The sequence below is a fragment of the Drosophila nasuta genome, chromosome X, assembly GCF_023558535.2.
Source record: "Drosophila nasuta strain 15112-1781.00 chromosome X, ASM2355853v1, whole genome shotgun sequence".
NCBI classification, from domain to species: Eukaryota; Metazoa; Arthropoda; class Insecta; order Diptera; family Drosophilidae; genus Drosophila; species Drosophila nasuta.
In genome coordinates this window covers 29,177,204-29,204,917 of record NC_083459.1, presented here as the reverse complement: position 1 = coordinate 29,204,917, position 27,714 = coordinate 29,177,204, and the positions used below count along the sequence as shown (strand labels likewise).

Genomic DNA, 27,714 nt, shown 5'->3' with positions numbered 1-27,714 from the left:
TGAACCACACACTCGTTAGCCAACCACAACAACTGACCCACCATCAACATCACAACAACAACATCAACATCATTAACCATCCAAGTTGAATGTAAGTTTTTGTCTGCTCTCTTTATTATGTTCGGTGGCAACTTATTCAACAATGTTGCAGCGTATTTAATTCCACATGTTGTTTGATGTTGCTGTTGCTGTTGCGGTTATTTGTTATGCTCCTTACGGCTGACCGTCTGTCAATACATAGGTAATTAATTATGTGTGTGGTGTGTGGTGTGCGTGGAAAATCAAGGAAAAAACAAAGACGAAAGAAAAACCTCAAGAAATACATTTTGCAATTTGGTTCGCACTAATCAAAATTAATTAATAACATGCGCATTAAAAATGCGCAAAGCATGTTCTAACATTTAGAAAAAAAAGGTAATTCCACATTCCACAATCTCACGCACAACGATTAAAACTCCCGCTTCTCGCATCCTCGATTTAACACTGGTAAATTGCATTCTTCGTCGCATTTGTCGCACTCCTTTGAAGCCCAAATTGAGCTGTCTCTCTATGATCGGACTCGATCCGATTCGATCCATAAATAGCAAATGGCCACCCATTGGATTAACTTAACTCAAAGTCGGCTAAATCCAAGAAATTAATCTGATCTCTCTCTCTCTCTCTAAATGGTGTTTGAGTAATTAATTAAAGCGCAGTTCACATATTGTGGAACATTGCTTATTTACGATGCAAATGCGATTAAGCAATAAAAGTTATTTTCTGAATTAAGAAAAAACCGAAATTCTACTTCAAACTCTTGAATTTGAGAATAAGAGTAGAATACATACGCACCGAAAAATTATATTTTGTATTCATTAATTTTAAATTAAAAATTAAATAAATCAAATAGAAATTAATAATATATATATATATATATAAAGTTAAATAAAAGTTATTTTTTAAGATAAAGAAAAATCGATGCTCTACTTCAAACTGTTGCATTTGGGACATTAATAATACGCAACGTTGGCGAAGAGTCCATAAAGTAAAGCTTCAATTTCTACTATACACTAAATGAAATAAATACAAATAAGTAATATGCAACGAAAAGTTATATTTTATATTCTTGAATTTTAGTTTACAAACTAAGCAAATCAAATAGATATTAATAATTCGCAACGTTGTCAAACAGTCTATAAAGGAAAAATAATACTTTATGTTCTTTAATTTGCGAGATTAAAAATTAAATAAATCAAATAGAAATTAATAATATGCATCGTTAAAAAGTCTATAAGGGAAAAGTCCAATTTCTACTTCATACTCTTGAAATTTAGTTCTGCACTTTTTGTGTTTGTTTTAAACTTAAAAATTATCTCATATTTTGTTACAGCTTGTAGAGCAGTTAGTAAAATAGAAATTCGAGATTAGATGTACAAAAACATATCAAATAAAACATTATTCAAACAAGTAAGAAAGCTACAGTCGAGTGTACTCGACTGTGAGATACCCGCTACCCATTTTGAATAAAAGAAATATATTTTGCGATATTTTCCCGAAATATACCAAATATACTGCAAAAATACTAAAAATATACCATATGGTATATTTGGTATATCGACATAGTACCGTATTTAAAATATACCATAGACGGAACAATATACTCGATTTTAGTAGAAGATTTTTTTTAAAGGTATAGATATATGGTAATTAAAATTAGCAATACATTTCTAAAGCACTGGCTGCAGAGGACTTCAGGTTAGTTGGGGGAAATAAGAAGAAGAATAAAATGCAACAAATTGCAAGATGAACAAAGTAAACTGTCTTTAATCACTTGTTAACCGATTCATGTGTAAAAATGATGTGCCAGATATTAGAAGCAGCGAAGACATTCAGTGGGCGTGGTCAAGCAGAGGAGCTATAGTAAGCTATTGCCCAGCTTAGAAGTACTATTTCTACTCAACTGTTGCTCAACAGTTGTGCAATATTTCAAGGCTTTGCATTGGGGTAATCAAACTATTGTGCCTGAAAAAATGTCATGCCAAAAATTTGTATGTAGTAAGTGAACCAAATTATGCGAGGATGCTTGATTAGACGGCGGACCGAGATATCAGAGAAGGCGAAGGTGATAAGTGGGCGTGGTTGGGCAAAGAAGCTACAGAAAGATTGCCCAGATTATATGTACATGTATTGGTGTGTGCAATAAGTAGTATATGTGCATTTCTAGTCAATTGATACTCAACAGCTCAGCTTCTTCTAAACTATTACTCAACAGTTGTTTATTTTGAAGGCATTTCAACTGATCGACTGCAAAAATGTCATGCCAAAAATTTGATTGTACGTGAACGAAATTTTTAGTGGATGCTTGACTAGGCGGCGGACCGAGATATCAGTGTGGGCGGAACTGATAAATGGGCGTGGTCAGGAATAAGAGCTTCACAGAGTTTACCCAGCCTAGATATGCATTTGTTAGTGTGTTTGTATGCATTTCTAATCAATTGCTACTCAACAGTTCTGCTGCTACTCAACTATTATTCAACAGTTGCCCATTTTAAAGGCATTTCAATTGGTCGACTGCAAAAATGGCTTGCCAAAAATTTTAATCTATGTCTGCCAAATTATGGATGGGAGCTTGACTAGGCGGCGGACCGAGATATTCGAAGCAACGAAGCCGTTCAGTGGGCGTGGTCAACCAGAGGAGCTTCACAAAGTTTGCCTAGCTTACATGTACATGTGTTAGTGCGTATGTGTGTGTACTTCTAATGTTAATGGTACTCAAAGGCTAACAGCTCAGCTGTTTCTCAACAATTGTTCAACAGTTGCCCATTTTAAAGGCATTGAGATTAATCGAATGTAAAAATGGCTTGCCAAAATTTTTAATGTAAACGGACCAAATTATGTATGTGAACTTGATTAGGCGGCAGACCGAGATATCACTGTGGGCGGAACTGCTAAGTGGGCGTGTTCAGACAGAAGGGCTTCAGTAAGATAGGAAGCAACCACATTTAGGTGCTTTTACTCATCTGTTGTTGAACAGTTGAGCAGAATTGCACAGCGTAAGAAGTGCGTTCTTAAAATAAGACCACTTGAAGATCAAATTCTTAAAACCAAGAACATTAGTCTGAAAAATGTGAAACTTTCAAAGTACTAGCTAGATATACTACAAAATTCTGTAATCCATCAAAATTCATATAAAATTTGTATTCTGCTTTGATTGATTTCGTTCATTTCGATTTAATGTTAAGTATTTTGTAAATAGAGTGATAAACATACAACTGAATAACTGAAAGAGCTAATAAAATATTCATGAAAAAAAAAAACAAAATAACTCTACTGAATATATATATATAATAATAATATAATAATACAAGGTAATATTATTTTGATCCTTTAATAATATTAGTTGTAAGACAAACAATCTCGTTATAAGATTAAAAAATATAATATAAGAATTATTCCTGTTATTATATTCAATCTTCTTGAAATTAAGATGTGTTTTATATCTTTAAGACCCACATTTTAGACGAAAATTCTTATTTTAAGATCAACAAAATAGTTTGTGATATTTTTTTGATTTTCCCCATATTTAATATTGTTATAAAATAAAAAAACATTATATTTGTGTAGAAGTTGGATATTTAAAATAGTAAAGTTAGTGTAAGCCTTAGCTTGGTGTGCTTAGAAACAAATGAATAAATAAATCAAAAATATGCAACAACAAGTTTGTTCAAGTCTATTCGACTGGCAAATATGCTGCAGTTGTGCTATTTGCTATTTGCTGTTTGCTGTCTGCTGGCTTTGCTGTCCTCCCTCACATTAATTGGCATTTGGTTGCTGAAGGTGAAGTGAAAGTTGCGTAGTTCGTCGAGTTCGTCGATGATAAAGTGAGGCACATTTGTAATGGAAGCAAGGCATAAATCAATTGATGTTGATGTCGATGTCGATGCTGATGTTTTGATGTTGATGTTGAGTCGCAACTTTCAATGATTGAACAACCATTCGCATTCGCATTCGCATTCGTATTTCCATTCGCATTCGCATTCCGCATCAAAACACTTTATGATCTGCGGCTTCTTTTTGGCTTTGCGGTCAGTGCAAAGTAATAAGGTGTAATTTATGAGCTAATTTGCATTTGCAACGCGGCAACAGCAACGTGTTCCGCTCATTCGCGAGTCGTGTCAAGTGTTTGGGTGATTTTTTTTGCCACTTTGGTTAATGCTGCCACAAGCCGCATGCCTCATGCTACATGCCACATACCGTGTCGCTCATATGCAGAAAATGCGTTAATGCGGCCACATTTTTGGCGGCACTTTAATCGGTTTGTTATATGTATACTCACAACACCTTGACGTGGCCCCAACACCAACAACATCATGTAAGAAAGCTACAGACGAGTGTGCTCGACTGTGAAATACCCGCTTCACACTTTTAATTAAATCATATTCGAATAAATATACCAAAAATATTCCGAAGTATATATGAGATACCCGCTACTCATTTTCTATTAATCCAAATTCTACAAATATTCCAAATAATATACCGCAAAAATACTAAAAAAGTATATATACAAATATACCTGAAATATACCGAGATATATATATGATATACTCGCTACCCATCACCAATAAATCCATATCCATATACATACTAAAAATATACCGCAAAATACTAAAAAAGTATATATACATATATACCTGAAATATACCGAGATATACATATATATGAGATGCTCGCTACCCATCATCAATAAATCCATATCCATATACATACCAAAAATATACTGCAAAAATACTAAAATATACCGTGTGTGCTCTACTGTGAAATACTCGTTACGCCTATTCAATAAAACCATATGCTACAAATATACAAAGAACATACCGAAAAAATACTAAAAAAAAGCCACTGACTCCCGCTAGCCATTTTCATTGAAACAAAATAAACATATATACCAAAAGTATGCCGAGCAAATACTAATGTTTGCTCTTAGTGGTCGAGCTTTCATTTTCAAGACAACTTTATTCTGAAAATTTACTAAAAATATGCTGCAAAAATACTAAAATATACCAAGGGCTATATGTAGTATATTGACATATTACTACATTTGAAATATACCATAAAATGCTAAATGCCAAATAAAAATACTAACATATACTAAATTTTATGTTTGGTATATTGATAAAAAATATTGTACTAATTATTGTTCTTGAAATATATATAGTATACTGAAATATACAGAATGTTATATTGATAGAACACTATTTATTATTCTTGAAATATACCGAAATGATCCACCAAAATACTAAACAAGTAAGAAAGTTACAGTCGAGTGTGCTCGACTGTGAGATACCCGCTACCCATTTTCAATAAAGACAAAATATTGCGGTATCATTTTCAAAATATACCGAAAATACTAAAAAATACTAAAAAATATACCAAATAGACTGCAAAAACACTAAAAATATACCAAATGGTATATTTGGTATACCATTCAAAATATACCACAGACGGCACAATGTACCAGATTGTCGGCCAAAGCAACTCAGACCCCTAGTAAGTAGGCGATTTTGCCCATACAAAAGTATTTCTTTAATAACTTCCACAATTTTTATCTGATCGTAACCAAATTTTCAAGAATCATAAATACTATAGTATTTATATACCAAAATTCGTAGCTCTAGCTTTAAAATTACGCTTGTTATTCGATTTTTTTGATTTGCGGGGGCGGAAGTGGGCGTGGCAAAAATTTGAAACAAACTTGATCTGCGTGCAAACAAAACAAATGGTGTCGAAAAAAAATTATTGCTCTATCTCTTATAGTCTCTGAGATCCAGTGTTTCATACGGACGGTCGGACAGACGGACATGGCTATATCGTCTCGGCTGTTGACGCTGATCAAGAATATATATACTTTATAGGGTCGGAGATGCCTCCTTCTACCTGTTACATACATTTCCTGTCGGCACAAAGTTATAATACCCTTCTACCCTATGGGTAGCGGGTATAAAAATATACCAAATATACCAAAATACTACATTCGAAATATACCATAGAGTACAAAATATATCAGACAGATGTACATATTCGACTGCTGACGCTGATCAAGTATACATATATAGACTTCATGGAATCGGAGATGATTTCTTCTGCCTGCTAAATACATTTCCTGGAGGCACATTCTTATAATACTCTTCTACCCTACATGTAGCGAATATAACAATAACAACATTGCATTCAGCTTAGTTCCTTAAAGTGAGTTTATTTCACTCACCTAGCTATCAAAAGTATCAAAGTTCTAGGCAGCTGCATAAATCAATGCTTCATATGAGAAATTTGGCATAATCTTAAGATAATTATCTTCAATGCTGACTAAGCCAAACACACACACACATACAGCTACACACACATTGATACACACCTGCTTAGCTCTATTGATCGACGGCCCTAAAGCATAGCAACGAGAGAGCTTGTCTCTAAGCTGCGAGATTAGAGCTCCGGTTCACGCGTAAACAATTCCAAAACAAAAAAAAAAACAAAACAAAAAAAAACATTTGCCCAAAAAATCAATTACAATTCATTTCTTTGCCAATCGCAGAAAAAGCAAATTGTTGAACAACGCATCAAGTTTACTCTATACAAAATTAATGCCTCAAACACTTAGCTGCACATTAAAGATAAATGCGAAATGTTGAACTTGATTTGACTTAATTGCCATTTTGAGAACAACTGTCACATATTTTTATACCCGCTACCCATAGGGTAGAAGGGTATTATAACTTTGTGCCGGCAGGAAATGTATGTAACAGGTAGAAGGAGGCATCTCCGACCCTATAAAGTATATATATTCTTGATCAGCATCAATAGCCGAGACGATCTAGCCATGTCCGTCTGTCCGTCTGTGTGTCTGTGTGTCTGTATGTCTGTGTGTCTGTCCGTCTGTCCGTCTGTCCGTATGAAACACTGGATCTCAGAGACTATAAGAGATAGAGCTATAATTTTTTTTCGACAGCATTTGTTATGTTTGCACGCAGATCAAGTTTGTTTCAAATTTTGCCACGCCCACTTCCGCCCCGCAAATCAAAAAATCGAATAACAAGTGTAATTTTAAAGCTAGAGCTACGAATTTTGGTATATACAATAATTACTATAGTAGTTATGATTCCTGAAAATTTGGTTGCGATCAGATAAAAATTGTCGAAGTTATTTAGGAAATACTTTTGTATGGGAAAAACGCCTACTTACTAGGGGTCTGAGTTGCTTTGGCCGACAATCTGGCACATTGTGGCGTTTATGGTATATTTTGAATGGTGTACTATATCGATATACCAAATATACCATTTGGTATATTTTTAGTATTTTTTAGTATTTTCGGTATATTTTGAAAATGATACCGCAATATTTTGCCTTTATTAAAAATGGGTAGCGGGTATCTCACAGTCGAGCACACTCGACTGTAACTTTCTTACTTGTTTTTTTATTTGTTAACGAAGGTGCGCACTTTATAGTACTGGAATCTTAAATTCATTCACAGTTGTAAGACAACAAAGACAATTTCAAAATCTACATAATAAAATTGTCAGCTAAATCGCATTTCAGTTTTCACTTTTTTAAAATTCTCATTTATTAGTAAATTACTCAGCTGCTTATGCAAAATTATTTGATACATAATATTATTTTTGCTATCAATAAAATATAAAGCTTTATTCTATTTGAGTTTTGTGGTTTAAATAATGCAAGTATGCTGAACTAAAAATCATAAAATTATACATAAAAAATTAAATTAACAAAAAAATGTAATGTCATTGTAATAATATTGTATGAAATTAAAGAATTGTTTCCCTTTTGGGTAATGCTTTGGTTTTTTTTTCTATAACTTGATTTGAATTAAATAATAAAAATATACAAAGTATAAGTTATATAGTATATAAAAAATGTTTAATAATTTTAAAATCTCCTATATAATATCTCCTATATATAAAATTATCAGTAATATAGTTTTCCGTAATTGAGTTCAAAATAAAAGAAAATTTCTTCTACTTCTGGGTAAAGACTTTTTTTAGGTTTTTAATTTTATAATTTAAAGTAAACACAATTATAAATTATAAAATTATATATACAAATAAAATGAAATAAATAAAAATATATATGCTTTGTTAGTAATATTATTAGAGTTACATGAAATTGCTCACACATGTATGTAATGTTTTTAATTTGTCAATTGTATTTTTTTTTTTGATAAAAATTAAAATTGAACATAACATGAAATTTTGCAAACTTTTGCATACTAGTTTTTTATTTGAATGAAACTTAATTGAAAAATATTGTTGCATGACTTCAAATACATTTCCCCAAATGTCAGCTTTAGGTATAGATTATGTCAATTAAAGTAATTTCGGTTTATATATAATTTTTTCCTCATCTTAATAAACTTTATTCATTGACATTTCCGCAAACTTTGTTGTTAATGGAAAAACAACCTAAATTCCCGAATTCTGATCAAAAAGAAAACGAGTAAAAGAATTAAATGGCATCGGAGTGTGAGAGGAACCTTTGGGGCAGTGAAGGGTATGTAATCAGGCACCTTAGGCGGAAACTACGCGCTTTACTATTTTTTTTTTTTTGACCCTCGTCGATGAGTCATCAAAGTCAAATAAAGCGAGCAAAAAGGCGGTAAGAAACTGAGGCCAATTAAAAACGCAAAACGCAGCGAAAGGCGTCGGCGAGGGGCCGTGGTCAGTTAGGTCACGGGTGGCTTTTTGCCCGCTTTTTTGTTTCAGTTTCAGTTTGGCCATGTTTTGATTAAAAGGCGAATTCATTAAACGGAACTGCAATTGCTCAACGGTGTGGGGTGATGAGAGGGGGGAGGGGGAGGAAGGCAAGCAGCGGGGCAGCGGCAGCGACAGATCTAAACATGCGTGAAAATCAATCATGGAAGAAAGACAAAGTGAAGCCGAAATCCAACTCGAAGCCGAAGCCGAAGTGGAAGTTGAAGTCAAAGTGAAGCCGAAGTCGAAACCGAAACCGAAACCGAAACCGAAGCGTAGCCGAAGTTGTTGCGCCCCAAAGACGAAGACAACGAAGACGAAGCGCAAAAAAAAACGAGCCTCGCCGAAGAGGAGGCGTTGCTCTGCTCTGCTCAGCTCTGCTCTGCTTTGCGTTGCGTTGGCTGCGTCGACGCCGACGCTGACTGCAAAATAAGTTTATATAAAACGTCGACGCTAAATTATGGCCAAACAGTCAGAAACGCGGCAGCCGCTTGAGCTGAGTTTTCCCCCCTACACAATACTCAACAAAAAAAGGAGTCCTCAAATTTCAAATAAAACTAACTTCAAAACCCAAAAAAAAAAAACACAAAAATATATATATATAAAAAGAAGCTAAAGGACAACACTTGCTTTACACATTTTTTTTTACTGTTGTTGTGTGTGCTGCTCAGTGAGTTTGTGTGTGTGTGTGAACTAATTAAATTGCGCATACGCCATGTACGCACAGGCAATTAAAAACATCCTTCTTCTGCTGTTGCTCGGCGTCAGCCTAACGCAAGCTGCATACAAGCTGCAGGAGCGTTACAGCTGGAATCAACTGGACTTTGCGTTCCCCAGCGAGAGGCTGAAGGAGCAAGCGATTGCCACCGGCGATTACATTCCACAGAACGCTCTGCCCGTTGGCGTCGAGCACTTTGGCAATCGTCTGTTTGTCACCGTTCCCCGTTGGCGTGATGGTAAGTTGAATAGATCCATAATGTGGAAACAAACAAAAAAACAAATAGAGACTTCCTCCAGCTTTGGTCATCATTAGCAAAGCTTTTCAAAAGGAAATCTTTCGCACATTCGCGATTCCAATTCCGATTTCGTTCTGTTTTCCCCCGTGACACAGTCGAGCATACAAATTGATCAAGTAAATACAGTTAACGCTGACTAACAAACAGTTAGCTGCTGCTGCAATTTATGCAAGTTTTTTTTTTTGTTTTGTTTTTGGTAACTTGTCTTCGCTGAGGCTAATCTCTGACAATCTGCCTATAGGCTAACAGAGCAGTCTTGGCTAATTCCACACGCAAGAATTCAAGCAATTTTTCACTTGTTTTCGATGCTTTGCTTTAATTAGCTAATTCGCATTTTTTGTCGATTTAGATCTTTCTTTTTCCTTAAATTATCTTGTCTTAACTAGTCAAACCGTTAATTCGATTTTTCCTCCTGCAATTATCTTGTTTTCTGCTCAAGTCTTAAATTGCATTTTATATTAGTGGAATATAAAATATTGTTTATGGTATACTTTTAGAATTTTTAGTATATTCATTGAGTATATTTTTATTAATTTCTCAATGATCTTAAAGCTGATTTTTCTTCTTTCTTAAATCTGTTTGGAACTCAAGACTTTAATTACATTTTATTTCAGTGAAATACCAAAGATTAGTTATGGTATATTTTAATATTTTTGGTATATTCATTGAGTATATTTTTATTAATTTCTCAATGATCTTAAAGCTGATTTTCCTACTTCTTTGCTATTCAAGCCTTATAACTACATTTTACTTCAGTGAAATGTCAGATATAGATTATAATTTTATATTTTTGTATTTTTGGTATATTCATTGAGCATATTTTTATTAATTTCTCAATGCTCTTAAAGCTGATTTTTCTTCTTTCTTAAATCTGTTTTGAACTCAAAACTTTAATTACATTTTATTTCAGTGAAATACCAAAGATTAATTATGGTATATTTTAGTATTTTTGGTATATTTTTATAATAATACTGAAAATATTATGTCGAGTTTCTTAAAATCGAGTGAACCACTTATTGATTATGGTATATTTTTAGAATTTTTGGTATATTCATTTAGTCTATTTTTATTAATTTCTCAATGCTGTTAAAGCTGATCAAAATTCGTATTACAAATTCACCAAAAAATGAAGTATTCCTTAAAATGGGCTTTTAAATTATTTAAGGTTAAAATTCATATTACAAATTTATTAATGAAGACTTCTTTAAACTGTGCTTTTAAACTATTTTGATTTGAGTTTTTGCTAAAAACAAATTTTTGTAGATCACATGAAATACATGAGAAAATATTTCCGCAAATTATTATTTTTTCAAATAAAAATATTTATGAAGAAAAATATTTATGAAAATGCGAATGTCAAATGTTAGTATTTCGTGGTTTTAAATTCATTGTACCACTTTATCTACTACTAAACAAATATTTAAACACTATGAAAAAGCCAATAATTTAACAAAAAATAAACCCAGCATTAGAATTTCCCTAAAAAATAAAACCAATTTCTAGCAAATAAATGCAATTGAACAGTTGAAATCAACAGCAAAGTGTTTAAATGAATGAATGCGGCATTGAGTTTGGGTTTGATTTTGGTTCTTCATCAAAAACAAAACGAGCCAATAAATAACAAAATAAATAACAAGTGCCAATTGTGAAGGCTTCTTCATAGCCTTGACTATAGCTTTACCGTTACAAATGCGAAAAAAAACAAATAAACGAAACGAAACAAAATTAGCTGGCAAAGTGAGAGTTGCATTTAGAGTGCAACAAGTGTGAATACTCGCATTCATATTCGTATTCGTATTCGAATGTTCGAGTTTGAGTTCGAATGTTGGCTTAACCTCTTCTATTCTTTATTGCTCTGTGTGGCCACCAAACAAAAATATTTGCATTGCAATTATTCAGAATGCAAATTCATCAATTAAACTAATCGATATCGAATGCATTAATGAAGCAAAAGTAGTGCAGACTTTGTTTAAATTATTCAAATTTAATACTCAAGACTTACCTTCTATGAGTCAATCTTCCGCTTCTTGAATAAATTCTATTCATTAAAGTTGCTGTAAATATAAATAGAATCATTTATTTAAAATATGTTGTAAACTCTTGAGAAATGTTGCAAATTTTTAAGAAAAAAAGTCTTTAACAAAATATTGTAAACTACTGAAAATTGTGATTATAAAATAGTATTGGAGAAAATATTGCAAGCTGCTGAAAAAGTGAATAAAAAGTATTGTAAACTGTTGAATGTTTTCAATGGAAAGAAATTATTTGAAAAATATTGAAAACTGCTTAAAATGTAAACAGAAATAAGTATTTTTGAAAATATTGTAAACTGTTTAAAGACTTGAATAGAAAAAAAATTTTTTTTTTTAAATATTGTAAATTGCTTAAAATGTAAACAGAAAAAAGTATCTTACAAATATTGTAAACTGCTCCAAATGTTAAATAGAAAACAAGTATTTTTGAATATATTGTAAACTGTTGACGATAAGACAACGATAAATTGCTGTTTAATACAGATTTTGAGACTGAAACTTAAGCAGTTAAATTGAAATCAAGTTAACTTCACCTTTAACAGCAATTTTTTTTAACTGAATTTGACTCGTTGCCTTCAAAATTAAAATAGCAAAAAAAAAGTATTTCATAAATATTGTGAACTACTAAAATTTTAAAAAGAAAAAACAAAGCTTTTTATAAATATTGTAAGCTGCTTAATAATTTAGAACCCACGAAAGGTATTTTAGAATATTGTAACCTGCTAAAAATGTAAATAGCGAAACAAAGTATTTAGCAATATTTTGAACTGCTAAAAAAGGAAATACAAAAAAGTATTTTAAAAAATTATGAATCGAAAAAAATGTATTTGCAAAATATTGGAAACTGCTGAATATTAAAATAGAAAAAAGTTTATTTCACAAATATTGTAATTCGTTTTCGTTTAAAATATTTATAAAATACTCTTTTCCTTTTCACTTATTTAGCATTTTTCCCTAGTTTACAAATACATTTTACAAATTTAAATATTCAGCACTTTACAATAATTTCAATAATACTGTACTGTTCTTTACTTTTTGAAGACAGCAAGACGAATTTAGTTAGCTAAATTGCTGTTTAAGCTAAAGTTGAATTGATTCCCATTTGAACTGTTTAAATTCCAAGTCTCAAAATTTGTATTAAACAGCAATTTATCTTTGTCTAATCTTTGGCTTTTCATAAAATCTCATTCGACAGCACTTTACCTTTTTATATTTTTTTTGGGGCTAATCCCTGAGTAACTTTCCAGCCTAGGCCTTGGTTACTTAAGAATGGCAAACACAATGCCCACAAATAATAAAAAAAAAAAAACAAAAAAATTGGAATGCCAATGTCTGCATTAATATCCGCTAGGCCCAGAAGGTCGAAAATCGAGTAATGAGTAGAGGGTTCAACGAAAAAAAAAGCCACAACAATCAATGATCTCTCGCTTCAATGGAAGCGAAAGAGCGAAAGTCACAAAAGCCACAACAACGACAACAAAACAGAGAGATCAATTAGCTAATCAAAAGTAAAACTCATAATTACAACAAAACAAACAATGACAACAATTGACAAGTTGTACTCAATCAAATGTGTATCAATGAATCAATATATTTTCTGTTTATGTTATTGTGATTTTTATGCGACACGACAGATTTTTTGAATAATGTTTGCTCGATCGCAGTTCTCACATTATTTAAAAATAAAATACGAAACACAGAATCGAAGTCGGCACAAATTGTCTGTCATGTCATTTGCAATTGCAATTGACCAAACCAATTGAATTACAAATCGATCGATCGACCGATCGCCAGAGCGTTCAGAGCTTAGCTTTTAATGTGCTGCGTTATTTGATTTTATTTGACAAACTGGTTGTTTGCTCTCAAGTTTCAATGTTTTCGCTAAATTCATTGGCCATTTCCATTTTCCCCAACCCAAACACACATTCACTAACACGCTCACATTTTGCAAATGCGCTAAGCGTTGTTAATGATTTATCAAATGTGCCACCGCGCGTTGTTTTGATATTGCTTTTTAAACATTTTTCTGTTTTCGGTGTTTGATACGAGGTATCTAAAGCATAAAAGGGTAGCATCAGCAAGTGTCAAAAGTATATATATAAAAAATGTTTATACCAAAAATAGCAAAATATACTATAATCAATTGACTGTAAAAATATATCAAATGAATATAACAAAAAATACTAAAATATACTATTATCAATATTTGGTATTTCGACATTTTAAGTGCCATCAACTCCAAAATAATGCCGTATTAATATACAAATATATACCAAAAATACTAAAATATACCATAATACCAAAAATATCGAAATATACTAAAATATACTATTATCAATATTTGGTATTTCGACATTTTAAGTGCGATCGACTTCAACATAATGCCGTATTAATATACCAAAAATACTAAAATATACCATAATACCAAAAATATCAAAATATACTAAAATATACTATTATCAATATTTGGTATTTCGACATTTTAAGTACCATCAACTCCAAAATAATGCCGTATTAATATACAAATATATACCAAAAATACTAAAATAATAATACCAAAAATATCAAAATATACTAAAATATACTATTGTCAATATTTGGTATTTCAACATTTTAAGTGCGATCGACTTCAACATAATGCCGTATTAATATACCAAAAATACTAAAATATACCATAATACCAAAAATATCAAAATATACTCAAAAATATACTATTATCAATATTTGGTATTTCGACATTTTAAGTGCCATCAACTCCAAAATAATGCCGTATTAATATACAAATATATACCAAAAATACTAAAATATATCATAATCCAAGTGTAGTATTTCACTTCACTGTAAGTAAATATAATAGATAAATGTACCAAAAATATCAAAATATACCATATATTTATTTCATATATTTTATAATGTATAATAATACCCCACTATTCCGAAAGCCTTAGTTAAAAGTCTGGTATATTTTGTAATTGAAATACCAAATACTGATTATGGTATATTTTAGTATACTTGGTATATTTCATTTGATATATGTCTACAATATTACCGCACCAATATTTCGAGTATTTCACAATCGTTTGAAATACCAATTATTGATTTTGGTATATTGTTGGTATATTTTTGGTATATTTTTTTGTATATCTGTTTAACAATACCGATAATACAGTCAAGCAAAATACTAAATATTGATTATGGTATATTTCAAATAATTTCAATACAAATATTTGTTTGTATATTATTACCGCACTATTATGGCGAGTATTTCACAGTCGAGTACACTCAACTGTCGCTTTCTTACTTGTTTTTGTTTGTGGAGAGATGTCAGCAACAGGCAACAGGCAACAAGTTGCACCACACAGGTGGCAAAATATCTGCAATATGCATTCAACAGGAAATTTCAATAGATTGCCAACAACCAGTTGAACGCCTGATCATTTGATCACTTGGTCATTTGATCTCTTGTACGCTTGACAGCCTTGACAAGTATCCAATGCCAAAAATTGAAGAAAAACGTTAAATTTACCACGCTTTCGAGCGTTAACAAAAACTCCATCATTAAATCAAATGTTCATTCAGGATGCAGGATACAGCTTGTTGGACATTTGATCCTCCACTTAGCGTTCAGATTAAGATACTTGCCTAGTTAATTGCCTGCCAAGTCGTTACACTAATAACAACAACAACAACAAAAAAAAACACATCAAAAATCCACTTAGTGTGCTCAACTTTGATACGAGTTTGATTGAAACTGTCATGCAACTTGTGCTGAAGTTGAGCAAGCTAATGGATCAAATTTACCAATCTCATTCATTCAAATGCCACCTGCATCAACTTTGCAACATTGTTGCCACAAACTCGACGTGGGAAAGTTGGAGAAAATTTCAAGTTAAGCATCTTTGATATCATTTGAATTGATTGAACGTTTGCATTCAATACGAATATTGCATTTATTTATTTTCAATTTGATATGAATTGAAATTGATTTAAATGCTGCCTGAAAATCGATCGAATCGATCACCAAAATATAGTCAAAATCTTTTATTAATTAATTGTATTTCTGGTAAAGAAAAATCGATAGCAAGCCAAAAACATTCTATGAAAAAAAACTCTAATATTGTTATATGAAATCATAAAGTCTTTAACCATTAAAGTAAAGTCTTTGTTAACCAAACTTCACTTTTAGAAAAGAAAAATCGATAAAAAACCAAGTATACCAAAAAACTTGATTAACTCGAAATATTCTACATATAATATATTAGAGTTTCTTAATATACAAAGTTTCAATGTATGAATTAATATATAAGCAATATAAAAAGGGTCAATATAAAGTCTTAAACTATTAGTTTCAAGCTAAATTGAAAGTAAAGTCTTTGGGTATCAGACTGAACTTATAGTAAATAAAAATCAAATGTAGCGAATAGACAGAAATTCAAAAATATTGTATGAGAAGATACTCTTTTAAAAATACTTAAAATTTTGCAATTAAAAAAAAAAGAATTTTGATAAAAATTTAAAAATCTTAAAGTTAGCTTCAAGCCAATTCGAGCAATCGCGATTAATGTAAAATATCGTAATGTAATTATATTTGTTTTAACATTCAATTCAAAGACCAATTGTAGAATACCGCGACTAATATTCAATGTTTTAGCAATTTACAAAACCAGCTGCCAAACGGGTATCAAGTGATAATTATGTATGGCACACCACAACTTGCCACAACTTGGTGATTATCAATTGCCCCCCACGGCGGCAAACAGCGTGGCAACACAGAGCTCAAGCGATGTGTATCTTATGCTGGTAATCGAGTTAATGAAGTCAAAATGCAGTCAGCAAGCAAGTTGCAGCAGCAGCAGCAGCAGGAACAATCAACAATTGTCGGAGTTAATGTGCAATAAAAGCGCAACGAAAGAATTGTAAACACAATTTGTGTTTGGGGGAAGCGAAAATGTCGGAGGAGGGGAGGGGAAGGAGGATCTAGGCAAGACGTTTACAGAGTTGGCCAAGAATGGCAGGTGGCAGCAAAACAAACGCCCGCAAAACGCGTCAACTGGAGCGGAAATGCGACAGTCAAAGCTAAACATGGCTCAAACATGACAAATATGATACTAAGACTTCGATGATGATGAAAATACTTGTGATGTTATATACATATCTGTTATTTGTGTTGATCTTTTTGCTACTGACAATTGTTGGTGTTGCTCTTAGCTGGTGTCTTGAATGTGGTCTTATTGCCTAGTTTATTGTGTTTGCAGTTGTTTGTAAATAGTGCATCGAATAAGTGATATAAATATTTTGATATTTATATATTATTTATACATGAACATGATAAAGTCTCGAAGAGACATTGTTCATCGTCTTGGTTGCTTCTGTTGCTGTTGTCTTGTCTGATCTTTCGACTGCTATCTTAGCTGCTGACGACTGTTGTCTTGGTTGCTGTCTTAGCTGCTATCTTGGCTGCTGACGACTGTTGTATTGGCTGTTGTGTTGGTTGCTGTCTTAGCTACTGTCTTGGTTGCTGACGACTGTTGTCTTGACTCTTGTCGTGGCTGCTGTTTTAGATGTTTTCTTGTCTGTTGTTACTAAAATTCTTGATTGCTTTGGCTGCTTTCTTTATTTCTTGGCTGCTGTCACTAACCAAAGAATATTATTGGCTGTTGTCTTGTCTGCATTCTGGCTGCTGTCTAGTTTATTGTGTTAGCTATTTGAATATGGTGATATAAATATCAATTATTTATAAATAAAAATGATGATGTCGCGTATCGTCTTGGCTGCTGTCTTGGTTGCTTCGGTTGCTGTTGTCTTGGCTGATGTTTCGACAGCTATCTTGGCTGTTGTTTTGGATACAGTTTTAGTTGATGTCTTGGTTGCTGTCTTAGCTGCTGTTTAGTGTATTGTGTTTGGTATCGTTTTAAATAGTTAATCGAATATGTGATTTAGATATAAAATATTTATTAATGAAGATGATGAAGTGGTGTTCGTTGCGATAGCTTGCTTGTCTTTGATAGTCCATCTCGTGCAGACATAGATTGTCATTTTGGTTGCTGTCTAGGTTGCTGTCTTGGTTGCTGTCTTGGTTGCTGCTGTTGTCTTGACTGCTATCTTGGTTGCTTCCTTGACTAATGTCTCCCATACTATCTCGACTGCTTTCTTGGCTGCTGTCTTGGTTGTTGTTTTGTCTGCTGTATTGACTGGTATCACTAACCATACAATACATAGATGCTTCGCCCAGTACAATTTTTTGTATCATCAAAAACAGTATTATTGCGACCCCAGTCGGGCCGTGCGCTGCGATTCGAACACCGAGCCTCTTCGGCTCATTCGAAAATTCGAAGTGCTAACGCAGCGCGCAGCGTTGCGTTCAGTCGCAGATCAAATGCGGAGCGATGAGCACGGGCGCATTTCGTTGCGCTCTGCTTTCGTTTCTATGTATGCGTGTATGTATCTACATGCTCGCCTTTATTAGTATGTGTATGCATATGAAGTTTTGCAACGTGCAGTTGCCTCGCTGACGAGCAGCTAGCGCACGTCAATTTTGATTTGCCGCGACGAAAGTCTCGCAGAAGAGGACAACAACAATTGCTCGCGTTCTATATGTTTGCAGTTAAATGGCACTTGCACAAGGACCGCGTTGGCTCTGCTGGTGGTGTGCAAGCCTAACATGTTGTGGGTCTGGGTTCAATTCCCGATCGAGAATGTATGCATATTTTGTTTTTTTAATTCGATTTACATTTTTTTATTCCATTTCAAGTTTACTGACAGAATAAGAACTAATCGCGCATTTATTTTTGATGATTTTAAAATTCCTTTTTGCAAACACTTTTTAATACTCTATTTAAAAAAGTTTTAACTTTAAAATTTTGTTTTTTACATTTTAAGATAACAATAACATTTACAAACATGTATACAAAAAATATTAATTATATATGTTTTTAATATTTATATTTAAATATTTTACCAGTTTTAATTTTAATTTATTAGAAAATTTTCTAGCGAAAATTAAAATTAAAACTAAATTACAAAAATGAATTTATCTTTTAAAAAAGATTGAACTTTATAATAATAATAATAATTGTATTATTTATATTTTCTCTAATTTTCTGAAATGTCTGTCAGTAAACTTGAAATGGAATAAAAAAATGTAAATCGAATTAAAAAAAAAAAACAAAATATGCATATATTCCCGATCGGGAGTTGAACCCAGACCCACAACATGTTAGGCTTGCACACCACCAGCAGAGCCAACGCGGTCCTTGTGCAAGTGCCATTTAACTGCAAACATATAGAACGCGAGCAATTGTTGTTGTCCTCTTCTGCGAGACTTTCGTCGCGGCAAATCAAAATTGACGTGCGCTAGCTGCTCGTCAGCGAGGCAACTGCACGTTGCAAAACTTCATATGCATACACATACTAATAAAGGCGAGCATGTAGATACATACACGCATACATAGAAACGAAGCAGAGCGCAACGAAATGCGCCCGTGCTCATCGCTCCGCATTTGATCTGCGACTGAACTCAACGCTGCGCGCTGCGTTAGCACTTCGAATTTTCGAATGAGCCGAAGAGGCTCGGTGTTCGAATCGCAGCGCACGGCCCGACTGGGGTCGCAATAATACTGTTTTTGATGATACAAAAAATTGTACTGGGCGAAGCATCTATGTATTGTATGGTTAGTGCTGGTATCTTGGCTGCTGTCTTGGTTGCTGCCTTGGCTAATGTATCGACTGCTGTCTCGACTCCTGTCTTGGCTGTTGTCTTGCCTAATGTCTTGGCTGATGTCTTGGCTACCTTGACTGCTATCACGACTGTATTATTGGTTGCTGTCTTGCCTGCTGCCTTGGGAGTTCATTTGCTTGGAGTCTTGATTATTGTCTTGGCTGCTGCTTTGGCTGATGTCTCGACTGCTTTCTTGGCTGTTGTATTGGTTGCTGCTTTGGCTGCTGGCTTGGGTAATGTCTCCACTGCTGTCTTGGTTGCTGCCTTGGCTAATGTGTCGACCGCTGTCTCGACTCCTGTCTTGGCTGTTGACTTGCCTGCTGTCTTGGCTGCTGTCTTGGCTACCTTGGCTGCTATCACGACTGTATTATTGGTTGCTGTCTTGGCTGTTGTCTTCCTTTGCTATGCCTTAGTTGTGTGTACTTAATCATGATGATGCAAATATATAATTAAACAGATGTCATTGTCTTCTTACCGGTGTTTGCAATTACCATCAAATTAAAACAAACGATAATTGCACATTGCTTGCAACTAATTGCAATTAACTAATTTGCCGTGTTTCTCTGTGTCTCTCTCTCTTTCTCTGTTTATTGCAGGCATTCCGGCCACACTGACCTACATCAATATGGATCACAGTTTGACTGGCTCACCGGAGCTGATACCGTATCCGGATTGGCGCAGCAATACGGCCGGAGATTGCGCGAACAGCATAACGACAGCGTATCGCATCAAAGTCGATGAATGCGGCCGTCTTTGGGTGCTCGACACCGGCACCGTGGGAATCGGAAACACGACCACGAATCCCTGTCCCTATGCGGTGAATGTCTTCGATTTGACCACAAACACTCGCATTCGGCGATATGAGTTGCGTAGCGATGACACGAACCCGAATACGTTTATTGCCAACATCGCTGTGGATATTGGAAAGAGTTGTGACGATGCATTCGCGTATTTCTCGGATGAATTGGGCTACGGACTGATTGCCTACTCGTGGGAACAGAACAAATCGTGGCGTTTCTCCGCTCATTCCTATTTCTTCCCCGATCCCCTGCGCGGTGATTACAACATTGCCGGATTGAACTTCCAGTGGGGTGAAGAGGGCATCTTTGGCATTGCGTTGTCGCCTATCCGATCGGATGGATATCGCACCTTGTACTTCAGTCCGTTGGCCAGTCATCGTCAGTTCGCTGTCTCGACACGCATTCTGCGCGACGAATCGCGCACCGAGGACAGTTACCATGAGTTCATTGCCCTCGATGAGCGTGGCAGCAATGCGCATACAACGGCGCGTGTGATGAGCGACGATGGTGTCGAGTTGTTCAATCTGATCGATCAGAATGCCATCGGATGTTGGCACTCATCGATGCCGTATACACCGCAATTCCATGGCATCGTTGATCGCGATGATGTCGGTTTGGTGTTCCCCGCCGACGTCAAGATCGATGAGCACAAGAACGTTTGGGTTCTATCCGATAGGATGCCGGTCTTTTTGCTCTCCGATCTCGACTACAGCGATGTCAACTTCCGCATCTACACCGCACCCCTGGGCGCCCTCATCGAGAATACCGTTTGTGATCTGCGCAACAATGCCTATGGACCCTCGAATGCGGTCTCGCTGCCCAAACAACAACCCCCCGCCGTTGTCACGCCCATCTACAAGCCGTATCGACCACCGCAGAAGCCACAGCTCTCCACCAGCTGGACGCCATCGTCGCCGCCCCCGCGCACCTATTTGCCCGCCATCTCAGCCGCTGGCGTTGGCGTTGGACAATCGCCAGTCTCAAGCGTCAGTGTTTCCACATCAGCGAACGGAGGTTTGGATGTGCCCAAGGCGTATGTGTTCAATCAGCACAACGGCATCAACTACGAGACGAGCGGACCGCATCTCTTTCCCACACATCAGCCACAGGCGCCACAGCAGCGAGAGGCGCTCAAGAGCTATGTGAATGCCCGCCAATCCGGCTGGTGGCATCATCATCATCAGGGCTAAGGATAGAAGAGCAGAGCTCCATGAATTGCTTTCACCCGACACTAAAGGATTCGCTGTCCTGAACACGCCCTTGTTCCCTTCACACTTCAGCACTGTTTCTACTTGATGCACACATACAAACAAACAAACACCACACACATACTCATAAAGTATTTTTTTTTTTTGAATTGCCAACTATTCATGTCTCTGTTTTTTTCTGCTGTCTATTTTATCTGCATTATAGTCATGTAAGAAATAAATAAATTAAATCTTTGTAAACAACTTGTGTCGCTTCTTTCATTTCAATTCATATTAAACGAGCTACAGTCGAGTGTGCTCAACTCCGAGATACCCGCTACACATTTTGAATAAAAGCAAAACAACGCTGTAGTACCACATTTAAAATATACTGAATTAAAATACTGCAAAATACTCAAAATATATCAAAGGCTATAGTTAGTATATTGATATAGTATTACTTTCAAGATATACCAAATATACTAAAATATACTCTATTTGGTTATACCAAATATACCGAAATATACTATACTTGACTTCATTTGGTATATTGAATAAAAGCAAAACAACGCTGTAGTACCACATTTAAAATATACTAAATTAAAATACTGCAAAATACTAAAAATATATCAATGGCTATAGTTAGTTTATGGATATTGTATTACTTTTAAGATATACCAAATATACTAAAATATACTATATTTGGTTATACCAAATATACCGAAATATACTATATTTGACTTCATTTGGTTTATTGAATAAAAGCAAAACAACGCTGTAGTACCACATTTAAAATATACTAAATTAAAATACTGCAAAATACTACAAATATATCAAAGGCTATAGTTAGTTTATTGATATTATATTATTACTTTTGAAGATATACCAAATAAACTAAAATATACTATATTTGGTTATACCAAATATACCGAAATATACTATATTTGACTTCATTTGGTATATTGAATAAAAGCAAAACAACGCTGTAGTACCACATTTAAAATATACTAAATTAAAATACTGCAAAATACTAAAAATATATCAATGGCTATAGTTAGTTTATGGATATTGTATTACTTTTAAGATATACCAAATATACTAAAATATACTATATTTGGTTATACCAAATATACCGAAATATACTATATTTGACTTCATATGGTTTATTGAATAAAAGCAAAACAACGCTGTAGTACCACATTTAAAATATACTAAATTAAAATACTGCAAAATACTACAAATATATCAAAGGTTATAGTTAGTTTATTGATATTGTATTACTTTCAAGATATACCAAATATACTAAAATATATTATATTTGGTTATACCAAATATACCGAAATATACTATATTTGACTTTATTTGGTTTATCGATATAACACTACATTCATAATATACCGAATTTATATACCACAAAAATACTAAAAAAAAATACCAAAGGCTATATTTAGAATATCGATGTAATACCACATTCTAAATATACCATAGACTGCAAAATATACCAGGTTGTCAGAAAAAAGCAAATACGACCCATAGAAAATGATTTGCCACAAAAAGATTAAAAATACCTAAATTTCTGCATTTAATAACATTAATCTTCTATCTCTATTACTACATATAAAATAAATGCCACGTTATAAATCGTAATTTTGTAGTTGAAAAAAAATCAAATCAATTTCTATATTTATTCATTGTGATATTAATTTACTAGTTCAAGTTAGTTAGTAGTCAAGTATTCATTTTTTAATATTAATATATATATTTAATTAATAGTATAAAATCACTCAGTTAATTAGAGTAGAGATGTGATGAGATCTTTCTAAGCTAATTCACATCCAAATTTGTTGCTTCACTTTTCATAGCATACTTTTAGCTGCTCGCTCCACTTAGTACTGCAGTACTAAATATGGCCGCTATTTGGCGCCCCACACAATGATCAAAAATATTTTATTAATGTACTTGTTGAGGCATTTGGGTTCGATCTCAAACGTGATGAATGCCTCATACCAAATCAAATTCTATGGTTACTGTTACATTGGACTTTTCAAGTTGCATTTCTTAACTTCGTATGCTCAATTGATTGTGCTGTGAATTTACAAATTCTTTTTGCATTATGGTTCATTTAAGCACTCATTGTTGAAAGTTAATAAATATATTTAAGTAATAGTATCAAATCGTTTAACTTTAGTAAGTATAGTAGTTAGGGTTAAATACTAAAAACATCTTTCTAAGTTTTTTCTAGGCTTCACTTTTCATAGCCTACTCTTAGTTGCTCGCTCCACTTAGTACTGCAGTACTGAATATGACCGCTAGATGGCGACCCACGCAACACAAACAAAAACTGCAGCATACTTTTAGGCTGATCACTGCTCAGAATGCTCGCAATGGAAAAATCTCACACTTTGGCTATTGCTTTAAGTGGCACTCACAACTGAATGGCAGCTGTACTCACTCACTGACGCATTCAAATGTGAATATTGATTCATAATACTGCTGACGGCAGCATCGTTGTAGAGCACTAAAAACTCGTTTTATCTTTTTTTTTTTGTTGGCGAATATAAATGCATTTATTTTTTGTGGTTGTGGTTGCCTCTTTCTCTCTCTCTCTCTCTCTCTGTCGGCGCCGCATCCCAAAGTCATTTGCATGCACACGCCCGCCACGAAAACGAACCGAAATGGGCAGCTACTAAAGTGGCAACTGGGTTGGCTTGCAAAGAGGGGGGAAGGGGAGGGGTGAAGGGGGAGACATCGCGCTGGTTGTGCCAAAATTCACACATAATTACAAAGGGGGAAACTGCTCTGCGAAGCTTCTGCTTCAGCAAAGTTGCCTGTGAGCGATGTCTGCCAAACCCGCCACCCCCTCTCTCTCACTCTCTTTGCGTCATTTAGGTGCATGATTTATGCCGGCGACCGGGCGGGCGTGCTGCATTGTGGGCGTGGCACACTTGCCTTGTGACTTTCGCAATGGGAAAAACAGACAAGCAAAACAAACAAGGCGAAAGCCAAGCAGCAGCAACGCTCAAGACTCTCTGGCCGGCATTTATTTACTTTTTTGATTACGAACTGCCGTTGTCCCCCCTCCCCTCCCCTTGCCTTTCCCTTCTCCCTTGCGGCTGCTGTGCGAAACACTTAACGCCAAAAGTGAGCAAAACAACACTTGCTCTATTAACGCGTCTGACGCTGCCGGATTCCGATTCCGATTCCGATTCCTCTCTCGTCTTTCCCCTCCCTAGCCCCCCGCGAATCGTGGTGAATCGCGCGAATCGTGTCTGAAAATTTATTGAAAAACATTAAGCAGCCCAGCAACCAGCAACAACAACAACAACAACAACAAGGCATCGCATCGAGTTAACGAGAAACGTACTCTGGAATTGGACAGCAGCAGTCTTCAGTCGACAGTCGGCAATCGGCAATCGGCAGTCGGAATACGTGTGGCTAATTTGCGGTTTGTGTTGTGGCATGATTTACATAGGGCAGCGCTTCGTCAGGATTCTAAAAGAGCTTTAGAGCGAGCGCATCCTGAACAGCAGCAGCAGCAGCAAAAAAAAAAACACGCATGCAAATTATAGAAATTTTCATTGACTGGCAGCTAAAACAAATATTGAGATAGTCTTTAGCTTCTCACTCTTACTCTTAGTTCTTTCAAGTCTCCTTAGGTCTTCCTCCTCCCCTTAGTTCTTCCTTCCTTCCTCCTCGCTCTTCTTGCTCTTAGCTCCTCCTCTCTTCATCTGCTCCCCTCTCCACTGACAGCTTAAACAAATATTTAGGTAGCTTTACGTTCTCACTTTTAGCTCTTCTACCTTCTCCTTCCTCCAATTCTCCTGATCTTCCATCTCTCCTTAGGTCTTTCTCCTCCCCTTAGTTCTTCCTCCTCCCCTTTCCCTTTCTCCTCCTCCCCTTAGTTGCTCCTCTCTCTCCCTTCTCCTTACTCTTACCTCTTCCTTAGTTCTATCAACTCTTCTTAGGTCTTCTATCTCTCCTTAGGTCTTTCTCCTCCCCTTAGTTCTTCCGACTCCTATCCTCTTCTGTCACCCCTCTTCTTGCTCTTAGCTCTTCCCCCTCCCCTTAGTTCTTCCTCCTCCTGCCCTTCTCCGCTCATCTCTTTCCCTTCTTATTGCTCTTAGTTCCCCTATCTCAATCATCTGCGCTCCTTTCTTCACTCTTCCTACTTTTAGTTCCCTTTCCCTCTGCTCCCCTCTTTCCCTCTACTCCCCTCTTTCCCCTCTTTCCCTGACTGCTTGAGCACTATCATTAGTGACGGTTTTCGCTTATTCAAATACAATAAATCGCGAGTATTTGCGCTCGATTTTAGTTGCACTTTTTTTTTTTGTGCGGTTCTTTTGGCCGCTGATTTTGGCGGTTGTTTTCAGTTTTTAGTTTTTTTGCTTGTTGCTAATTTGCTGCTAGACGGCGTTAATAACAAGCTGCCATTTATGGCTTCCGCTGTTGATTGAGCAGCAGCTTGACGTTCTCTCGTTGTTGTTGTTGTTGTTGTTATTGCAGCTCATCCGCTGTAAATAGAGCTACTTAATTGAAGGCGCCAACAAACAGCGGGCGCTGGCTATGGGGCGTGGCAACACCAACAACACATCAACACACACACACACACACACACTCAAACGAACAACAATTGTGACCCGCTGTGACAAGTTCGTTGCTTAAGTCATCAGTCGGCAAGTTCGTTGCTTAAGTCTTTCGTTTCGCCATCGCACAGATTTGTATTTTTTCAATTAAAAGCGACGCGTAAACAATTTTTATGCGTCTTTTAACTAAGTTGTAATTGATTTTGATGGCAGCGGTAAAAAGTGAAGGCGTGAAATGCGTTAAACACAAAAATAAACCTGAATACTCATTGAATGGCATTGTGCATAAAAGAAGCTGTAAAGAAAATACAAAAAAAACAACACAACTACATATAAAAAGAAAGTGCATTTTAATCGCTCAATTCAGTTTGCGAAAACTATCTTGATTGACTGACATTTAAACGAAACCAACAAAAAACATCAAAAAACAACATCAAAGGACAACTAAAGAAATTGTTTGCATTGCATTGCAAGAAGAAGAAGAAGAGTTCTCCGCGTTGCGTTGTTGGTGGCAAGCGCATAAAAAAAATGCTGCTGATAGTCGGATATTTGGCTGGACAAGTGTGTCGCGTGTGTCCAAGCAACACACACACAACCACACACAAACACACATGATGAGTATGAGATACAATTGTATCTTGGCCATTGATACGCGTGTATCTCTCAGGTAGATCCTCCGCCTCTTCCACTGCCTTCGTCTCTGCCTTTAGACTGTTCTGTTCTGTTCTGTTCTGCCTGCCTCCTTTTGCCATTCGAATGCAGCTGTGCAACAGCAACTAATGCACTTGCCTCAATCTCAAACTCAATGACAAGCAACACTGCCCTTCTACCCTATATAATTTCTCATAATATTAAAGCTGAAGCATTTCTATGACTAGTTGAAATACCAGCAAACAATTCTTCTTCAATTCATTTCATATTTTTTATACAACAAATGTAATTCTACTTCAATTTCAGCTTCTTCGTCTATTAATATTGGATTTTGATTATATTCAATCATGAAAATAATAATCGTAAAAACGCTTTTCTATTTAGCATAAACGTTTTCTATCATTTCAACATGTTTACTAAAAATTCAAATAAAAGTTGGAATTCAAAAAACTGTCTATTCAGGCTCAAGATTTTAGTTTAATTCAATTTAGAGAATAATCTCTGAAAATGCTTTTCTCTTTTTTCTATAAGCTTCAATTGAAATTCATATTTTATGCAATAAATTCAAATCAATTTCAGCTATATTAAAGTTAAAGACTTAATTCAAATAAAAGAATAATCTTCAAAAATTTTACACTTACTTGATTTCGACTGCTTCCCAAGCCATCAGCTTATTTTACAAACATTGCTTTTTAATTTTTCCTAAAAATAAATAAAATACAAATTTATATTTCACATATTATCAGCTAAATCTTTTATCTATTAAAATCAATAACAAATTTAAGCAGCTGAATCTGTAATCCATTTTTTAGTATTCCAAGAAAAGTATTATACTATTTAAATTTTAACAATCTAAAGTTTCGTATTATATTATATTCATTTTATATTCTATTTATGTAGTTCTCTAATAATATTTCCATATTATCAAAATCATATACAAAATCAAGTAGCTGAATTACTTTTTAGTAATGAAAAGTTCTTAATTATTT

At 34.8% G+C, this 27,714-nt stretch overlaps 1 protein-coding gene and 1 long non-coding RNA gene across 2 annotated transcripts in view; one reads left to right on the top strand and one right to left on the bottom strand.

Moving 5' to 3' along the window:
• LOC132796678 (uncharacterized) overlaps positions 1–27,427 on the bottom strand; it is a 35,349-nt gene extending 7,922 nt beyond the window's left edge. The window contains exons 1-2 of the long non-coding RNA XR_009633579.1: positions 27,367–27,427; positions 11,757–11,808 (exon numbers count right to left, since the gene is read on the bottom strand). This is a non-coding gene — a long non-coding RNA (uncharacterized LOC132796678). The remainder of the gene's footprint in view (positions 1–11,756; positions 11,809–27,366) is intronic.
• Positions 9,322–21,638, top strand: LOC132796675 (protein yellow). Its single transcript, XM_060807926.1, has 2 exons — positions 9,322–9,694; positions 20,101–21,638. The coding sequence occupies exons 1-2, from the start codon at positions 9,454–9,456 to the stop codon at positions 21,492–21,494; spliced, it is 1,635 nt and encodes a 544-aa protein (XP_060663909.1). The 5' UTR covers positions 9,322–9,453; the 3' UTR covers positions 21,495–21,638.
• Positions 27,428–27,714: the final 287 nt, after the last annotated feature.

Coding starts and splice junctions, on each gene's coding strand:
- LOC132796675 (XM_060807926.1), top strand. CDS start 9,454: ATGTACGCACAGGCAATTAAAAACATCCTTCTTCTGCTGTTGCTCGGC. Junction 9,695..20,100: donor CGTTCCCCGTTGGCGTGATG/GTAAGTTGAATA, acceptor TGTTTATTGCAG/GCATTCCGGCCACACTGACC.